The sequence below is a fragment of the Anser anser genome (assembly GCF_964211835.1).
Source record: "Anser anser genome assembly, chromosome: 4".
NCBI classification, from domain to species: domain Eukaryota; kingdom Metazoa; phylum Chordata; class Aves; order Anseriformes; family Anatidae; genus Anser; species Anser anser.
In genome coordinates this window covers 15,627,246-15,644,773 of record NC_139724.1, presented here as the reverse complement: position 1 = coordinate 15,644,773, position 17,528 = coordinate 15,627,246, and the positions used below count along the sequence as shown (strand labels likewise).

At 48.0% G+C, this 17,528-nt stretch overlaps 1 protein-coding gene and 1 long non-coding RNA gene across 2 annotated transcripts; one reads left to right on the top strand and one right to left on the bottom strand.

The window, feature by feature from the left end:
* Positions 1–9,375: 9,375 nt before the first annotated feature.
* On the bottom strand, positions 9,376–15,795 carry GC (GC vitamin D binding protein). Its single transcript, XM_083835278.1, has 12 exons — positions 15,581–15,795; positions 13,758–13,827; positions 13,170–13,302; positions 12,855–13,066; positions 12,001–12,133; positions 11,410–11,504; positions 10,966–11,095; positions 10,675–10,877; positions 10,323–10,455; positions 10,074–10,171; positions 9,687–9,819; positions 9,376–9,594 (listed from the first exon to the last, which is right to left on the bottom strand). The coding sequence occupies exons 1-12, from the start codon at positions 15,639–15,641 to the stop codon at positions 9,541–9,543; spliced, it is 1,455 nt and encodes a 484-aa protein (XP_083691404.1). The 5' UTR covers positions 15,642–15,795; the 3' UTR covers positions 9,376–9,540.
* Positions 15,796–15,906: 111 nt separating this feature from the next.
* On the top strand, positions 15,907–17,513 carry LOC310899194. Its single transcript, XR_014584060.1, has 2 exons — positions 15,907–17,209; positions 17,322–17,513. It is a non-coding gene; the product is annotated as an uncharacterized lncRNA (long non-coding RNA).
* The last annotated feature ends 15 nt before the right edge of the window (positions 17,514–17,528 follow it).

The window sequence follows — 17,528 nt, the reverse complement described above, 5'->3', positions numbered from 1 at the left end:
TGCGCCCCAGGTGCAGGACCCGGCACTTGGCCTTGTTGAACTTCATACAGTTGACCTCAGCCCATCGCTCCAGCCTATCCAGATCCTCCTGCAGAGCCTTCCTGCCCTCGAGCAGATCGACACACGCACTTAGCTTGGTGTCATCTGCAAACTTACTGAGGGTGCACTGGACGCCCTCATCCAGATCATCGATAAAGATATTAAAGAGGACCGGCCCCAGTACCGAGCCCTGGGGGACACCACTAGTGACCAGCCTCCAACCAGATTTGACTCCATTCACCACAACTCTCTGGGCCCGGCTATCCAGCCAGTTTCTAACCCAGCGAAGTGTACGCCAGTCCAAGCCCCGAGCAGCCAGTTTCTTGAGGAGAATGTTGTGGGGAATGGTGTCAAAAGCCTTACTGAGGTCAAGGTAAACCACATCCACAGCCTTTCCCTCATCCACCAAGCGTCACTTGGTCATAGAAGGAGATCAGGTTCGTCAAGCAGGACCTGCCTTTCATAAACCCATGCTGACTGGGCCTGATCGCCTGCTTCCCCTGCAAGTGCCGCGTGATGACCCTCAAGATAATCTGCTCCATGAGCTTTCCTGGCACTGAGGTCAAACTGACAGGCCTATAGTTCCCCGGGTCTGCCCTCCGGCCCTTCTTATAGATGGGCGTCACATTGGCTAGCCGCCAGTCAACTGGGACCTCCCCCGATAGCCAGGACTGCCGATAAATGATGGAAAGCGGCTCGGCCAGCTCCTCCGCCAGTTCTTTCAGTACCCTCGGGTGCATCCCATCCGGCCCCATCGACTTGCGCACATCCAAGCTCCGTAGCAGGTCGCCAACCATTTCCTCATGGATAGCGAAGGCCACATCCTGCTCCCCATCCCCTTCCACCAGCTCAAGGCACTGGGTATCCAGAGAACAACCGGTATTGCCGCTAAAGACTGAGGCAAAGGCAGCATTAAGCACCTCAGCCTTTTCCTTATCCTTAGTAACTAGGTTTCCCCTCGCATCCAGTAAAGGATGGAGATTCTCCTTAGTCCTCCGTTTCGCGTTGATATATTTGTAAAAGGATTTTTTGTTGTCTTTAACGGCAGTAGCCAGGTTGAGCTCCAGATGAGCTTTGGCCTTTCTAATTTTCTCCCTGCACAGCCTCGCTACATCCTTGTAGTCCTCCTCAGTGGCCCGCCCTTTTTTCCAAAGATTATAAACCCTCTTTTTTCTGCTAAGCACAAGCCGCAACTCTCTGTTGAGCCAGGCCGGTCTTCTTCCACGCCGGCTCATCCTTGGGCACGTGGGGACGGACCGCTCCTGTGCCATTACGATTTCCTTCTTGAGGAGCGCCCGGCCTTCCTGGACTCCTCTGCCCTTCAGAACCGCCTCCCAAGGGACTCGGCCAACCAGCGTCCTGAGCAGCTCAAAGTCAGCCCTCCGGAAGTCCAATACAGCAGTTTTACTGGTCCCCTTCCTGGCCTCGCCAAGAATAGAGAACTCTACCATTTCGTGGTCACTCTGCCCCAGACAGCTTCCGACCACGACATCTCCCACCAGTCCTTCTCTGTTTGTGAAGAGAAGGTCTAGCGGGGCACCACCCCTGGTAGGTTCACTGACCAGCTGCGTCAGGAAGCTATCTCCCACGCTCTCCAGAAACCTCCTAGACTGCTTTCTCTGTGCCGTGTTGTGTTTCTAGGATATGTCCGGGAAGTTGAAGTCCCCCACGAGGACAAGCGCCGACGATTTTGCAACTTCTGTCAGTTGCCTATAAAACTCCTCATCCGTCTCCTCATCCTGGTTCGGCAGTCTATAACAGACCCTGACCAGGAAGCTAGCCTTGCCGGCCTTCCCGCGGATCCTAACCCACAGGGATTCAACCTTATCATTCCCAGCCTGGAGTTCCACAACATCAAAAGATTCTCTAATGTAGAGAGCCACGCCACCACCCCCTCTGTGCTGCCTGTCCCTCCTGAAGAGCCGATAGCCAGGCATTGCAGCACTCCAGTCGTGGGAGCGGTCCCACCACGTCTCCGTGATGGCAACCAAGATGATGCACATCAACTCTGTTCAGATTTCTGCTATGTTTATAAACAATCACCTGATGACCAGCTGAAAAGCATAGCTCTGAAGTTTGCTTGAATGGTTCTTGTGATGCAAGGGAAATGCAGACATGAAACAACAGGAGCTGTCAAAGCCTAAACAGAAAAAGTAGGCTTTGTGGGTGAGATCCCCAGAAGGGCTCAGCACAGCACAGGAGATCTCAGCAATGGCTGAGAGGATACTACTGACAGCTACCAATCCTCCACGTCTTTCCTGTTCAAAGTCTTATCTCTCTCCCATGTCATTTCCATCTCCCTCGGTCCTTGGGTTGAGCTGTTGTTGCTGGGCTCTAAGGAGTGTCTTTGGGGATCAGGCAGCCCACAGTCAGTAGTAAGAGCTGCTCTGTGGTGTTAGGGCATTTAGACACCCCCCAGGATCCACACTGGGTCTGCACAGCCTGCTGCTTTGTTGCTTAAATGGGAAAAACACAGTACAGGTTATTTTTTTAACTTAGCTGTGCAGTTTCAGGAAATACAGTGAATGACAACTGCAGGAGATGGGAAGTGAAAGGGTTTCGATGTTTTCAGGGCTTAAAAAATCTCTGATGAAGTACACAGGACAATATCCCACAGTTATGTATTTGTCTATGATCTCATGGATTTGACCACTGCAGGCATAGCAGTGGGAAACATCCGCTTTCTGTTTCTGTGTTGCCATTGCTCAGCCAGTAACAAGTGTGTACAACACCACACAGATATGTATGGGCACCCTTTTCTTAGGAAAAAGAGAGGCACACCTCTGTTCTTAGTTTCCTCAAGGAATATAGGGATTTCCCTTCTCGTTTAGATTGCTGATTTCCCTTCTGTTAAGGCTCCCATTACCAGGACAGCTGTTTGAGAGCATAGTAGCACTTCACAATTCCAGACCAATACGTTTAAAAGACGTTTCATTGTAAACTGTGTAACTCTTCTAAGCCAGGCAGTTCACTAATTGTAGCAGAAAGGAAAGAAGCAGTTAAGTGGTCTGTATATCAGTAAAATTAAGAAAATGGCACCTGAGAATTTGATTGATCAATTCCAAGAGTGGTTTCCAAGCAGGGTACGTTCCTTCCAAGCAGGGTACGTTACAGCTGGTGCACACAAGGCAGTCACAAATCACAGATATGCAGACACTTGGCAAACTTGTCAGGAGGTAAAATGTTATACATACAAGGGAAGCGATTACACAAGCGATTTAATGGTGGCTGAACTGTGCATCTTCCGTGGCTCTGCTGCTCTACTCTGTATTTCCAAATGTTACATTGGGGATAGGGAGAAGCCACTTGACCATCACAAGCCAATTGCAAGGAAAAGACAAAAATGTTTGTCTTTTGTAGCAAACACAGGACACTGTGTACAATGCATTACACAAATACAACCTCATGTTGCTTGTGCTTCTCTTGGAGGGGAGGGGTAGGAAACCAAACATGCGGGACTATAATCTAAAATATGTTGGGTGTTTTTCATTCTTGCGTGAGTTTTGGGGAATAGCAGTGCTTCCTCAGTTTATATATATGAACATCGTGCAGGAGAAGCCTGAAATATTGAGTTTCCTGGTAGATTCTCCTGATTTCCACAGTTGATTTTAAAATCTAATCTATGGATTAAATATGCATGAAACACATAACACCGGACCTAATCCTCTGTCTTCTGTTAGAGACATCAGTGTTTGATTTGCTTTGCTGTTCTTTGAATATTGTGGAGTTCAGCCTTGCTCTGTATTTCATATTGCATAGTGGTTGTTCTTCAAGCTGAGTGACTGGGATCAGCAGGTTTGCTTGCTTGTCTTTTAATGTAATTGTGTCTCAGATCTTGTCTATTTAATCAAAAGGCCCTTGATACTTGTTCAAATACTTATAACAACATTTTCTGAACAGGATAGCTTGTGAATTTTATCCCTGTTTGTAATAAATTAATTTCAGAATGAAAATACTTGTGAAAAGCAAAAAAAAAAAAGTGATAAATTCTTCTTAAGTCGGTGTTGTTTGTGTTCTCTACTCCAGTTTTCATGCAAGTTTGTTCTTGTGTGAAGAGCAGAAACAGTAAGAATGACTGTATGTTTTCCCCTCTTTGAGAGATTTTAGTAGCAGTTGAAAGTACCACAGATTATTTTAATAGAGCCAACTGAAATATGAATGAAAACCTCTACTCAGAGCAGGTACACTTTTCTATAGTATTGCCAAACCTATATGGTTTCATTCCTTAAAAGAGGCAAAGGATATGATGCATCATACAGCTGTGATTTTATTGAGCCACAGTATTCCCTGAGGATGGAGATGAGACTTCAACTCCTTTACAACCAAAACAAATTGTTGACGATGTGCATGTGGTACCATACTGAAGGAGCATTTCTTACACCCTGTAAGTCCAATGTCTGTGTGTTGTCTGGTGGCCCAGCAGCCACCACTACAGGCATCTTAGAGACCATAACTACTTCTCTCTGTGATAGGCTTAGAAACGTTCTGCACCTCATTTCCCTGCTGTGGAGATACATCCCTGATGCTGAAGGAGTCACCTCAAAATACCTTCCTTCTTCTCTGCATCCAGTGGGTCAGCGTAACCTTTCTGGGCCCAGTCCAGAATATGGGATGACAGCTTAATCTTGTCACGTTTGGGAACGTCCCCTTTACCACCCCTTTCCCTCTGCGCCTGCCTGTTAGGCTGACCTGCGTTTTTTTTCACTGGTAATGTCATGCTGACCTAGGACATCTGATTTTCTGCTTGTTGCAGTTATTTTGTAATTACCACACATTAATATGGTCTTTGATCTAGCACTGACTCCTTCGCCTTCCCACACTGTTCACCACTGGCATTTCCCCAAAACTTTTATGTTAGTGCTTAAAACGTACACACATGCATATATGTGTGTGTGTATAAAAATTGTGGGAGAGACAGACAGGCACACACAAGGAGAGAGATAGCATGGGTCACTCATTTACTCTTCACAGTCCCTGTTAGGCCATACCAGGCTGAGAGCCCCTAAAAATGACTTTCCAAAACAATCATTTTTCTTTTTTCAGTGCACATATAAGTCTCTCATCAGCAGTTATAGATGCATATTAGAATGACTTGCTGTAGGTCACTTCTCAGTAGCTAGTGTCACTTTGGTATGTACCTCCTTCTTGCTCTACCCTTGAACTTTTCCATGTAATGGCACCCAGAAAAAACATGGCATGCGTTACCATATTCACAGGATGCCTACACCTGGACAGAGGAAACCCCAAGTTAACAGAGGTTACTATGTAGCAAAGTGTTGGTAACAACTGATTGAAAAGGTATCTATTTCACTTCCAGGCTGCTTTGCTTGGAATAACAGCCGCTTTTGTAGGTGAAGAATGTGAGGTGGGGGTGCTGTGAATATAATCGTTTCTGAGTTAAAGAGAAGTACAGGACAAAATTTAAAACAGAAGAAAAGTGGCCCAAAATCCTTAACTGGGCTGGCTTGCAGGCTTGCCATGAAAAATGTGCACAGGCATATCTTTGTGGAGCTCTGGCAAAGTCTTGAAACTCAGATCAGAATTGACTTTAGGATTAGAGGTGACATGGTAGAAATGGAAAGCATACAAGCATGATTTGGGGGTGCTGTACTGTTTTGCGTTGCATAGTATGTTTTTGTGAGAAGGAGAACAGCCTTCTGGTTAGGGAGTTCCTCACTTTACTGCGGCCCATTTATTGTACAGCCAAGTTAGCTAGATGGCATGTAAAAAGCAGTGAAGCAGCTCAACTTTCACTCCTTTCAAGGCAGAAGGGCCCCCACAGTGTGACACATGGGGAACAGACTTCAGCTATTTTGTTTTACCGAGGAGACTGGCAGGTAGGGGTACACCCATGGAGAGTTCAGACAGATCTGCTGGTGCAGCTGAAGTCCGGCATTCAATATTCTGAAGCCTTCTTTTGACTTTTAGACAGAAAAGGCCAAAGGGGATTACCAAATGTCTACATAACAAGAGGATCAAGCAGAAGGCATTGAGTTACTTCAAGGTTACTGTGAGGAAATAGATAGCCTGACTTTTATGTCTAGATGGGTACTTTCTATGGCAGATTAATAAGGTGCTGTGAACTTTCTCTGTCTCTGTAATTTGAGGCCATTAGTCCCATGCACAGTATTTTTTAAGGTGAGCTTGCATTAAGAGACCAGAGGTTCCCTGGAAACGTGAGTTTTGTTACTGGCAAAGTTTTGTTTCCCTGAAATGGCAGCCAGGGCCTCTGCTCTTTGCAAGGACTGTTTGATATGCATTTGGACTCTGAGGTAAACATTCCTTCTTTCCCCTATTCCCAACCAAAGCCTATCAATAAAAGATGTGTGACTACATCAGTAAAATGGTTCACATGCTGTGCAGGTCACTGACCACGATACCTAGTGCAAAAGGAGGGGCTGACATTGCCTTTCTGTACTTTAATTCCTTATGCAACAGTGATGTTGCCTCACAATTACTGTACGACCCAGCTCTGCCACACTTGTGTTTATAGGTAACAAGAAAGCAATGAAAACTCTTAGCCACTACCCAGCCTTTAAGATAATACCTCAGGGTACAGAAAGGTAACTAATCGATCATTTAAACTATAAAACAGAAGAGGCATTTGGAAAGTTTTCAGTCGTGCAGAAATAAATGCTAGTTCTCCTTACAATTAACCACTTTTTTTTTCCCCTAGACAACAGCATTAGAAATTAGTTAAATATGTAAAAATATATTTTGGCTACAAAATAGCATACAGAGTTTAGTCACTATGATTAAAACCATGCTATTTACTTGCCATGCTAGTTAAATTTCCAGTCAGAATAAAGGTGTAGGCAGGTGCTGCAGCAAGGATGATGAATATGGAGTGGAAAACTGCCATGTGCAAAGGTAAACTAGTTTCAGCCAATGTGCCAGTCTGTGTGGGTGCAACCTGGTAGGACACCCTTGCAGGAGGCCAAAAAAGCCTTGAGGGACCTCTAGCAGATGGTGTTTATGAAGCAAGAAGGGGAACATACCTCAGTAATCCCTGGGATTAATCTGGGGTCATACTGCGAAGTCCACCTCTGCTCTGTGCTCCGTGAAGGTTCCTAGACAGCACATGTGGTGGCTTTTCTGCAAAGGGATCAGAGGGAAAAAAAAAATAAAATTGCTTGGCAAAGTAATGGGGTGAAGCCTTTTTGGCACGATTTTGCCCCATCTGCACCCACTTACTACATGGGGAAACATACCCCACAGTGTGGGGGGCATGGCAGACCTTGACATCAGGTGGTCGCACCAAGCAGAAATGTTAATTTTCAATCACCACAAAGAAAATGTTGGGAGGGGCACCTCATGCCAGGCTGATGTTGCTCCTGAAAGACGCTAGCAGACAGTACGAAGGCATGGGTTTTCTTTTTTTAAATGTCGTTCTGAGGCTGCCCCCCTCCCCCCCCCCCAGTGAGGATGAGCAGTGCTAAAAAAAACCACCAGTGCTTCCCATCCCAAACCTCGCTCTCCTCAGCGCTCCCCGCAAGCTGCACGCATTTCAGCACATGGGAAAGTTGTTTTGGTGCTCAACCTGTGAGAAAACAGGGTTGAAACTAAGGGCGAGAGAGGAGAAGGCGTGACTTACAACCGTCGCCCTGTTTGTCCCTTCAATGCTTCCAGCCCCACATGGCATCTGTCGGGCTCCAAAATGGCGGCCACTGAGCCCCAAAATGGCGGCTACAGGACCCCATAATGGCCTCTCTGAGGACACCATAGGGTGTTGCTGCCACAGGAGCTGTGCCCCAGCGCTCCTCACTGCCCCACTGTGGCTTCCTTACCCCACTACGGCCTCATGGTGTGGGCTGGGATGGCATCCAGCTTCTTTAGGGAGGCACAGCATCACTCACATGGTGTCTGGCAAAGGAAAGTGCTCACTTTGCTAAGGGAGTGCTCAGGCTCGTGTTGAAAACCTTTAAAACTAGTCTTTAAAAGTAGTCACATCACCAACTGTTAAAACCTCTTCCTGGCACCAAAAAAGTGGGATTATGAAGGGATAGAGCTGTTTATCAGAGGCTCCCTTGTGGGCAGGAGATTCTAACCTGGAACTAACAAGGATGGGGCAATACCTTCTTAACCCACTTCAGCAAAGGTTTGTGGAAGGACACACACAGAAAAAGAGAATAATCTTTATGCATGGAGGGCTCGGAGGTCCGTGATTAAAACCACTGTGAAGCGACCACAGGGTTGTCCTCAATGTAGTCCATTTCCTTAAATACACAGGAAATTTGCTAGTACCAAGTCTTGTCAAGAAAAATGTTGTTTCTGCAAGTAAGCTCAGCTCTGTGACGTATGGTTGCAATATCTTGTAAAGCTGGACGTTATCCAGCACAGCCTAGGTTTGCACTTGGAGCTTTTTGTATGTCTCTTTTTGTTGGTATATCTACTTTTCATTCATCTGCCTAGCCTCTTTTTCCACCCCTACAGTCAAAAAAAAATAATAAAGTATTTGTTTTTTCACATCACTGATAGCACTGGGAAGAAGGAGTTCTTTCACCATTTTAAAAGTGCTTTATGGGAAGGTACAGAGAGGGTGGCAAGGGGGACTTTTCAGCATGGAGATATATGTGGGGCCTGGTCAGACAGCCTTGTGCAGGTCTGTTTTTGGGCGTGCTGGGAGCAGCATCACTCGGCCTGCTTTGGGGAGCAGCAGGGCCTAGGCCAACTAGTGCAACAACACACAATCACTAAGATAAAACTAACCTGTTTCACAACAGTCTAAATTATATTCATGTTCCTTATTAGATTTTGCAAGCACAGGGCATCACTCATTTCCCTGGGTTACAGGCGCCATCTCTTGGAGTGCTGCTGAACATTTTTTGTTTTTATTTTGAATAGCAAACTTGTCTTGGGATGTTGCTGCCTCTCTCTCCTGACTGGTTTTTCCTGCACTCCCCAAAAACTGAGCCTGTGCTTTGCAGGGCAGAGCTGTGAACCTGCTTTCACGAACCATGCTTTCAGGCATGCAGGAAGGCTTCGGGGGGGTAAATGCTATCAGGGAGCCAGAAGGATGAGGGTCTTGGAGTACAAACCAGTGAAATTTGGGCTTTTTATTTCTGCCTTAATGCAGAGGGCCCCAAAAGTCCCATCACAGAGGATGGGCTCATGACTTTGGCTGACTGAATGTCCAAACGCCCAGAGAGAGCAACCCCATCTGTGTGGGTGCTTGATGTGTGATTTAGGTTTTCCTGACTAATGATTTAGAAAATTGGCTCCCACAGCCAGAGCTGGGACCTCCCCCTCCCACCTACTATCTGACCCACCACTCCTGGCCCCACTCCATCCTCCATGCTCTGCCCCAATGTGACCACACAGAAAGCAAGGTTATCCTTTTTTTTTTTTAATTTTTTTTTTAGTATCTTTATTATGGCTGCAGTGATGTATCAGCTGGGGAGGATACAAGCTGGATGTTTCCTTCCCTTCCTGGTTTGGGAAACAGCAGCATTTCACATCCTCCAGTGGGACCCCCCCGCCTTGTTTTTTGCTGTTCCACACTTAAATCAGCGCACAGGAACCCTGCTTGCATGCACTTTCCAGGTATGCGGTCACCTGCAAGCAGGGCAAAGGCAATGAGGCTTGATGAGCCTGGGGCAGGTGACTGCCTTCTACGTGATGTGGGGTAGTGGGAGATGCTGCCCTACCTGTGCAGCACAATGAAGAAGTGGTGAGTTTGCTGGGCAGCACGTGGAAGCGAAATCAGCTCTCTGATCCACCAGCTGTGTCAGCAGCTCAGGGCTGGTTTCTGGCACAGTCTGCTTCATGCTGTCCCTCAGCCTACAGTTTGGGGCCGGAGGGGAGGATGTGTCAATGTGGGGTGGGCTTTTGTAGGGACCCGGCTGTGTTCAACCTCCAGACCATGGTGCAGACAATGCACACCTTGCCAAATTCTGATGGCATCATCTGAGGAAACGCTTCCCTGATGCCACGGGAGAAGTGAAGCTTGTACAGCCAGGTTTCAAGGACAAAGACTTGGCCAAATTTTAGATATGAGTTTCTGGGAGCACCAACAGAGGGTGATGAGCTCTTACCTCTTCTTGAAGTCAAGGAAATTCATCTCATTGTACTGTCCACAGAACTGGTTGGCATTTTCCAGGAAGGTGGGCAGCTCTCCTCCCACTTGCTGTCGCTGTGTGGTATAAAAGAAGGGGATTTCTACAACCAGGACTGGAAAAAGCCTCTGTGGAGGGTTTTAGGGGATGCAGGAGCTGGACAGGGAGGCAGTGTGCAATGACAAGGGAGTTTATGGTGTGTAAAACAGAGGTGTCCCTCCCAATCACCTTGCTGTCAAGGCAGGCAGAGACATCCTTGGCAGAGCAGCACTCCCTGATGACATTTTCAGATGCATCGTACAGTTTGCCAAGGAAGACATCAGGGACATTGGTGTGCCTCCGTGACAGTTCAAACATGTACCTGGAGTGGAGCAAGGAAAACAAGTTAATATTCAGTATTGGCTGTGCCTGTTGAAGCTGCAAGCTCTTGGATGCGGCAGCGATGCACACCCTATGCTTCCAAGCCTCATGGTGTGTGGAGGAGCTTGGGGCTACCATGAGAGAAGTCCTAATGATTATTAAGTTGTGTAATGAGAAGGAGGGTGAGAAAACCAGATGTAGTGGGTTCTGGGGCGCTGACCTTCTGGCATGGAGGGCCCCATCGTCACCACACAAGTGCTTGTTGGTTGGCTTCTGCAGCTCAGGCAATTTGGGGGCTGTGGCCGGTTTCAAGGCGGAGAGGCAGAAGTAGTTTTGCATAATGTTTTTTCCTGCACAGCAGTCGGCAAACCTTTCATCTTTGGTCGACAGTGTGGCGCAGACCTTTGCAGTGTGCTCCGATAACTGCGGAGGGAGGAGCAGAGGGGACTTGGGGTTCAGCATCCTGCTCGGGGAGCCCCCTAGCCCTGGGAAGGGCTCAGGGCTGCCCTACCTTGTTCTGCATGCAGTCCTCAGCCACCGAGTCGCAGCACTGGACGAACACCTCGGCCGCGTCCTCTGCCAGAGGAGAAAGGTCCTCAAATGAAGCGCTTGGTATCTTCTGGGCAAGCATGGTCAGGTAGCTGGGCAGACACAGCATAGATGGGACATAAGGATTTCAGCTCCTCTGTTCCGCAAACTTAAATAGTGACTGTAAGCACTTCTAATATTCCTATATTTGCACTTTTTGTCTTTCCTACACACTCTGTGTGTCATCTGTGCATGTAGCACCCAAGCACTCCCACACAGAACAACCAGACTTGGTCTGTGGAAGTAACCTTCATCTTAGCTGGAATATATCTTGGTGAAAACCAGAAAGGAACTGCCATCTGAAATGGGAAAGCGCTCCCCTGCTGACCTGCATTAAAGGCCAGAAAACACCATTTCCCCTTTTTACCTGAACTTCACTTTGTCCTTCCCATATACCGTGAAGCGGGAGCAAGCTCTGTTTGACATCAGCGTGAGCAGGGAGAGGGTTTTTCTTTGCAGTTTCTGCAAGAAGAAGAAGATGTGGCTATAGAGTGGGTGGTAGGGTGGAGATATTCTCCAGGTGCAATGGAAACCTCTCCATCACCACCTCTCCATAGCAAGGTAAAAAAATATTGTGCCTGGTGAGTTGCTGTTTGGTTATGCTGTGAGCAGCCCTGTAATTCAGCCTCCTTTTATTACCTACTGCAAAAAGCAACAGTACTACTTCTGCAGACTTTTGATGCTAATTACAGCTTCATGAAAATTGTCCTACCAAAACCCGGGTGGATTTCCTAACAGCTTCGCTCATGTCTGGAAATTCAGACCATGTCATTTAACTTCAAATTCCCCAAAACTGAGAAGAAGCAAAAGCAAAGGAAAAACGGAAAATTTCAACCCAGCAAGCTTCATGCTGTTGGGCTGGGGATGAGCAATGCTGAGTTTGAGACACCCCCATGGCTGTGGGCATCTGTGGGGCAAAGGAGCAAAAGGGCAAAGCAGGCATGGGGAGCAGACTCACCTCCTTCAGGAAACAGACGGTGGGTGCTGGGGATATACAGCAGGTGGAGACCATGGAGAGGAAGTTCCTGGTGGAGCCCAGGAGCACAGGCAAGGGTGCCTGGCCGTAGCTGCTGACGTACTCGTACAGGAACCTGTGGCAGAGGTGGACCTCAAACACCTGGGCACCAGGTACTCAGTTGCACATGTGTTTTGGGGGGTGTTACAGCTGTACTGGGGGTGTCAGCCTTTCAGGCACCTTCCTGTGCTGCTGGCTTATTACATCAAGCCATCGACCCACCTGATGTCCCTCTCTAACTGCTTGCATGGGGAAGAAGCCACCTCCATCCCTCATCCATTTTGTAAAATCCTTTCCTTGTGACATGTCCAAACACAGAATACACCAACCTTTTGTTTGGATGCACTGGTAGCTCCATAAAAGGGTTGGCAAAGAGCCATGGCAATGGTTGCTGCTGCCTGGGACAGTGGCATAGGGGCAAGATGGGGAAAGATGTATGTAGTGGTGTGAGCTGTAGGGTGTTATCACCTCCTCATCCCTGTGGATGGCAGCAGTCAGTCTGGCTGAGTCTGACTGGTGAGTGCTGCAGTGTTTAATACAGCTTCTTTATGGTTAAGGCACTTTGCAAAGTGAAATAGTGACTCTTGGGAGAGAGCTTGGTGGCCCTAAGTGAAGGAAAGGTGGAAACCTTCATATTCCATCTAAGAAAGTAAAGGATGGGCTTCAGGATGAACATGAAGAAGCCCTCCAGATTGCTATCAACTTTTTGTCATTATCCAGATGTTGACCAGCATGTGTGCACCCTGGCTTGGCATCCCAGCAAGACTGAGTGCTTCTTCTAGCCTCCCAGCCCTTACCTGTCGGCAAAGTCCTTGGGGTCCTTCTTGAAGGCCTGGCAGATTTCCTCGTTGGAGGGCTCGATGTAGTGGGGCAGCTGGCGGGGTGGATGCTGCAGGGCAGCCAGGCACAGCTTCTGCTCCAGGCCCTGGTGGACACAGCAGGCGGCTGTCCCTGGGTGGGCAGGGAAGGGCGAGTCGGGGCCACAGGACTTGGCTGACAGGGCTGAAGACTGCAGGAAGGGAGAAGAATGCTTGCCTGGGGTTGGAGGCTGCTCCACCAAATTGAACATGTCCACGGTTTTAGGGACTGACAGAGGGTAGTGGTCAACCTACCCCAGCATCATAGCAGGAGGGGTCAGCACCATCGGTGCAGCAGGTCTCTGCCAGCGAGACAATCTCTTGCACGAGGTGGCTGATCTCCTCGAAGGTGGCGTTGGAGAACTTCCTGCTGTTCATGATGAGGGTCCTGGGAGCAAAGGCAACAAGAGGATGAACTCACTGTGTTTTCTAAAAGCCTACATCAACATCAGCCTGATGAAACTCAGTTTAACAAAACCACATGGAGAGCATCAACATTAGTCCCACAAGAACCAGCAGAACATCCTCAAAAACTGTGACTGGTCTCTGCCTGGAGCAGATCTCAGGCTGGGGCTGCCATGGCCAGGGGGATGTGCACCAGCTCTTATGATTCCTTGCTATTTGGCCACCTAACCAGTTTTGAGGAGTTCAGTTGTGGAACAAGCTTTTCTCCTGTAGGTAGGCCCATTTAGAGTAATAGGAGCCCTTGTTTGCAGGGAGTGAATAAATGACCAAATAAATCAGCCAGTTTCCAAGCTATTTTTTAATTCTGGGGGGGCCTTGGCTTATATGCTGAATTTGCATGCTGAATTTGGGAGGGTAAATATTGTAGGAGGTACCTACAGGGTTCGGAAGTCATCCTTCCCCATGGTTTTGTACTCTTGGCATACTTTGTCCCGGACGTATGCTCTACCTGTAAATGCAGAAAAAGAAGAGTTTGGGATCAGTTCCCTGATTCTGCTTATGTGGGTGCCTCATTCCCATGAACCTTCTCCCTGCAGAAACAAATAAAAAACCAACACTGCTCAGCTCCATTGGGCCTACTGTAGGATATAATTCAGATATTTCTCCTTTTGCAGGGGAAAACCATTATTAAGTACTTCATGCTGTTTTGGGGAGCTGAGATGATGTTTCTCTTCTTCCCATATATTTATGCAGAGATGTTCATACCATGTCTGTGTTTTACTCTCATTCTCATTTCCCTTCTTGGCAGTCCTAAATCACACAGGTCTCATCTGAAAACAGGAATCTTGCCTTATTCACTTTAGGGCTGTTTTTTAGCATGCAACAGCTTCTCCTCTCATGTCAGACCTGGCTGTAGTCCCTAATGCTTGGGAACATGCTGCCGCTGCCCAGCCCATTTGGGGGAAGTGGCTCTGTTGCCTGGGTTGTGCTGCTGCAGTTTGCATCCAAAACAAAGGGGAGAAGGGGGAACCCTCCCTGTAGTTGAGAGAACTGCGGGAAAATGTCAAGCACACTCAGCCCTTACCCACACGGACATTTCTATATGGCTGAAACAGACAGTGTTGGTTTTTATCTGGGGCTGTGGAGGTCAGGAGCAGGCAGCAGCAAACACATCCCCAGCCCCTCTTTCATCCCTTAGACGCAGTATTGATTTTTTCTTGCAAAAAAAGGCATCACTTAGACTTTGCTACTGTCAGGGTAAACATTGATACTGTGCTGGCCTCTCTGCTGCAATATTGACATGATCTTCCCTGGGGATTTTGGACCAGAAAAGAACCCCCTCACCCCCCCTTGGGATCCCAGCCACAGCTACATTCTCCCGTCTGCATCTCTCACACTCCTGCCAAATCTCTGCTTTAGCCTACTTCCCCTTTGCTTTTTCAGCAGGGTGTCAGCCCCGGCCTCCACCAATGCGACACGGGGTCATTTTACCCAAACCACAGGGTTATGCACCGTTATATCAGCCAAAGGTCAAATTGCTTCAGTAAGGAGAAAAAAAAAAAAAAAAAAGGTAAGGGTAATTTTGCAAGGTTGCACTTGTGGGGGGAAGAAGTTTTTGTAAAAAGGTAATTCTGGGGCTTTCAGCATGAAATTAGAGGCCATTTGGGGGGGGATTTGTCTGCCGGTAACCAAGCAAAGCTCTGGGAATAGAAAAGCAAGAGAGAGCTCTGTGGCTACAAGCAGTAGGTACAAATCCTAGCATTTCTGCAGAGAAAAATACATCTCTGAAGCAGAGGGAATGAAGAGGGCAGACAGCACTTTGCTGTGATTGTTTGAGGATTTGTTGCTGTCATTACCAGGGAGATGGTCCCTGGAAGGAAGGGAAACCTGCAGACCGTCCTAGCAGGATGAGCATCAGGGTGTCTAGCTGTAGGTGCGTCTTGAAGTCTTGAATTCCTTTTCTTTCTCAGAATCCAGTACTGAAGACATATGTTTGTCTGTTTGTTTAGTTTTTTTTAGCAGGTCTATGCTTCCCCGCTGAGCAGCAGAGGAAGCAAAATGTTGCTCATTGTGAGCAGAGAGCACAGTCCTAGACATTCAATTCACTTAGCTCCATACGGAAAAAAGAGCCAGGGGTGGAAAACCCCATTTTTGAGTTTACTGACATTAATACACAGGATATCATGGACCCTGTCTAGTACAGGGTGACAACTCCATTGCAGCCACAGCAGTACAAGGATTTCAGGTGTAAGCGCTCTTACCTCGGTGTTCGGCGTGGGTTGCGGCAAAGAGCAGCAGCAGGAGGGTGACAGCCACCTTCATGGTGCAGCGTGGCCACGGCAGGGACAGCAGTCACTGCCACTGCTCTCCCTCCCTGTGCAAAAAGCAGCAGTGGGAAACCCAAACCAGAATTTATATGGGGCTCCTGAGCGTTGTTGGATCAATGATTAATCCTGGTAACAGGACACGGGGAAAGCATCCTTGGCCCAGGGTGCCAGCACCTCTAAAATGGGGCTGATTTTAATAATTAACCCAGAGAAAACAGCAGCACATTGCTATGGGACTCCAGAAAGAGAGTTTCTACCCATGACCCGTGCAAAAGCAGATGTACGGGGGAAAGTGTCCCGTGCATCCTATGAGTGCAAAGCAGTGTGCTCTGAGCCTGATAAGAGGTCCTTGCAGATACTTGTGAGGATGCAGATGGCTCTTTTGGGTGGAGACAGGTGACGGACAGGTATCAGCCTTGGGGAAGGCAGACAGCAGGCATCGTGGCTGGGAAATGCAGCAAAAGCCAGGGTGCTTTCCCCTGCGAGACACCCCACTGAAGCAAATATGCCAGCTGAAATGTTGTGCAGCACAGTGACAATTTTTTTTTAGGTGTGCAGAGTAACAACAAACTTAAAACGCTTGGAAGGATTCATTCATGACCTCTAGAGAGCAGAGCAGTGTTTGGTTGCCATATATTTGTGGAAGAAAAATGGATAATATGTTATTTTTGTATAAACACATATTCTGTTTCTCCTTTGACTATCCCACATGATTCAAGCTGTCACTTGGTTCACTGCTAAATTACCACCTATTTGATTCTTTTTTTAACAAAATCCTGTGTGAATCCGCTATAAACAGCTTCAGGATAACAGCTTGTGAACTCCTCCAGACCACGGGATGCTTCACGATTCATCCACTGGTGCAGAGCAGGGCAAACACGGCAGCTCTGCACGGGTCCTGCTGGCTGGGACACGGGTGCTGACAGCCCCAAATTGGCCCTGTTTCTTGTAGGACAGTCACTAACATGCTCATGAGAAGCCAGAAACAAGTCCAGCAAACAATAATAAGCACAGCGGCACGTCATAAAATCAGCTTCGAGTCTTAATTTGAGCTGTGTCTGGAGAGAAATGGCTGAGGCACCAGATGTTGCCACTCAGGAGATCACCCAGACCCTTTCCCAGCTAATCCCTAGCCAGAGAGAACCCATTTAACAGCAATTTTGTCCATTTATTTCCTTAGAAATGTGCTTTTGAAGAAAGGGAATTGATTGGAAATAGCATTTGAAACACTGGGTGAAGCATTGGGATGAGTTATTTGGTGGCACATTGGGGCAAGCCCCTTTGTTTTCTTTCCCTTGGGGCCACTTGGGTAGCGCCTACCAACTGCTGCCCTATTGCATCGTCACCGGGCGCTATGACTTCACAACTTGCCACGTTCATATCTGTGGGGCAGCTGGAGGGGGGACCCCAGAAAGCATGGAGGCGACATCGGGCACGTCAGGGTACCAGCGTGGCCGGCAGCCCCAGCGCAGCTGCAGCAGGATGAGATTGTCTTTCAGCTTCCCCAGGGAGCAGAGCAAAAGCCAGCAGCAGCTGAACATCAGCATGAAGCGAAGTAAAAGTGTGGGTGATGGAAAGAAGCGCTGATAAACGTGGTGGTTTATCAGTGGAGAAGCAGCAGTGGTGGGGCACAGTGGTGATGCAGGGAACTCACGATACTCTCTCTGCCCCACAGCTCCCAAATCTCCACTGCAGTAGTCCAGGAGGAAAAGGACAGCCCAGTAACTCGGTTCCCCGCAGGCTCCTGCACTGGCAGCTTCCCTGCTCATTGGCCACCACCAGCAGAATGTGATATCCCCGCATCCCCTCCCCAAACAGCCCGCTGCTGCCTGTGTGGTGCAAGCCTGCCAATAAAGTCCTGAAAGTATTCCTGTCTCTTGTC

Excerpts from the sequence above, each read along its gene's own strand:
- GC (XM_083835278.1), bottom strand. The coding sequence starts at position 15,641 with ATGAAGGTGGCTGTCACCCTCCTGCTGCTGCTCTTTGCCGCAACCCAC. Across the intron at positions 11,505-12,000 it reads CCGTCTGTTTCCTGAAGGAG|AAACTGCAAAGAAAAACCCT; the intron begins GTGAGTCTGCTC and ends TTCTTCTTGCAG. Across the intron at positions 10,456-10,674 it reads GGGGCCCTCCATGCCAGAAG|GTACATGTTTGAACTGTCAC; the intron begins GTCAGCGCCCCA and ends GCTCCACTCCAG.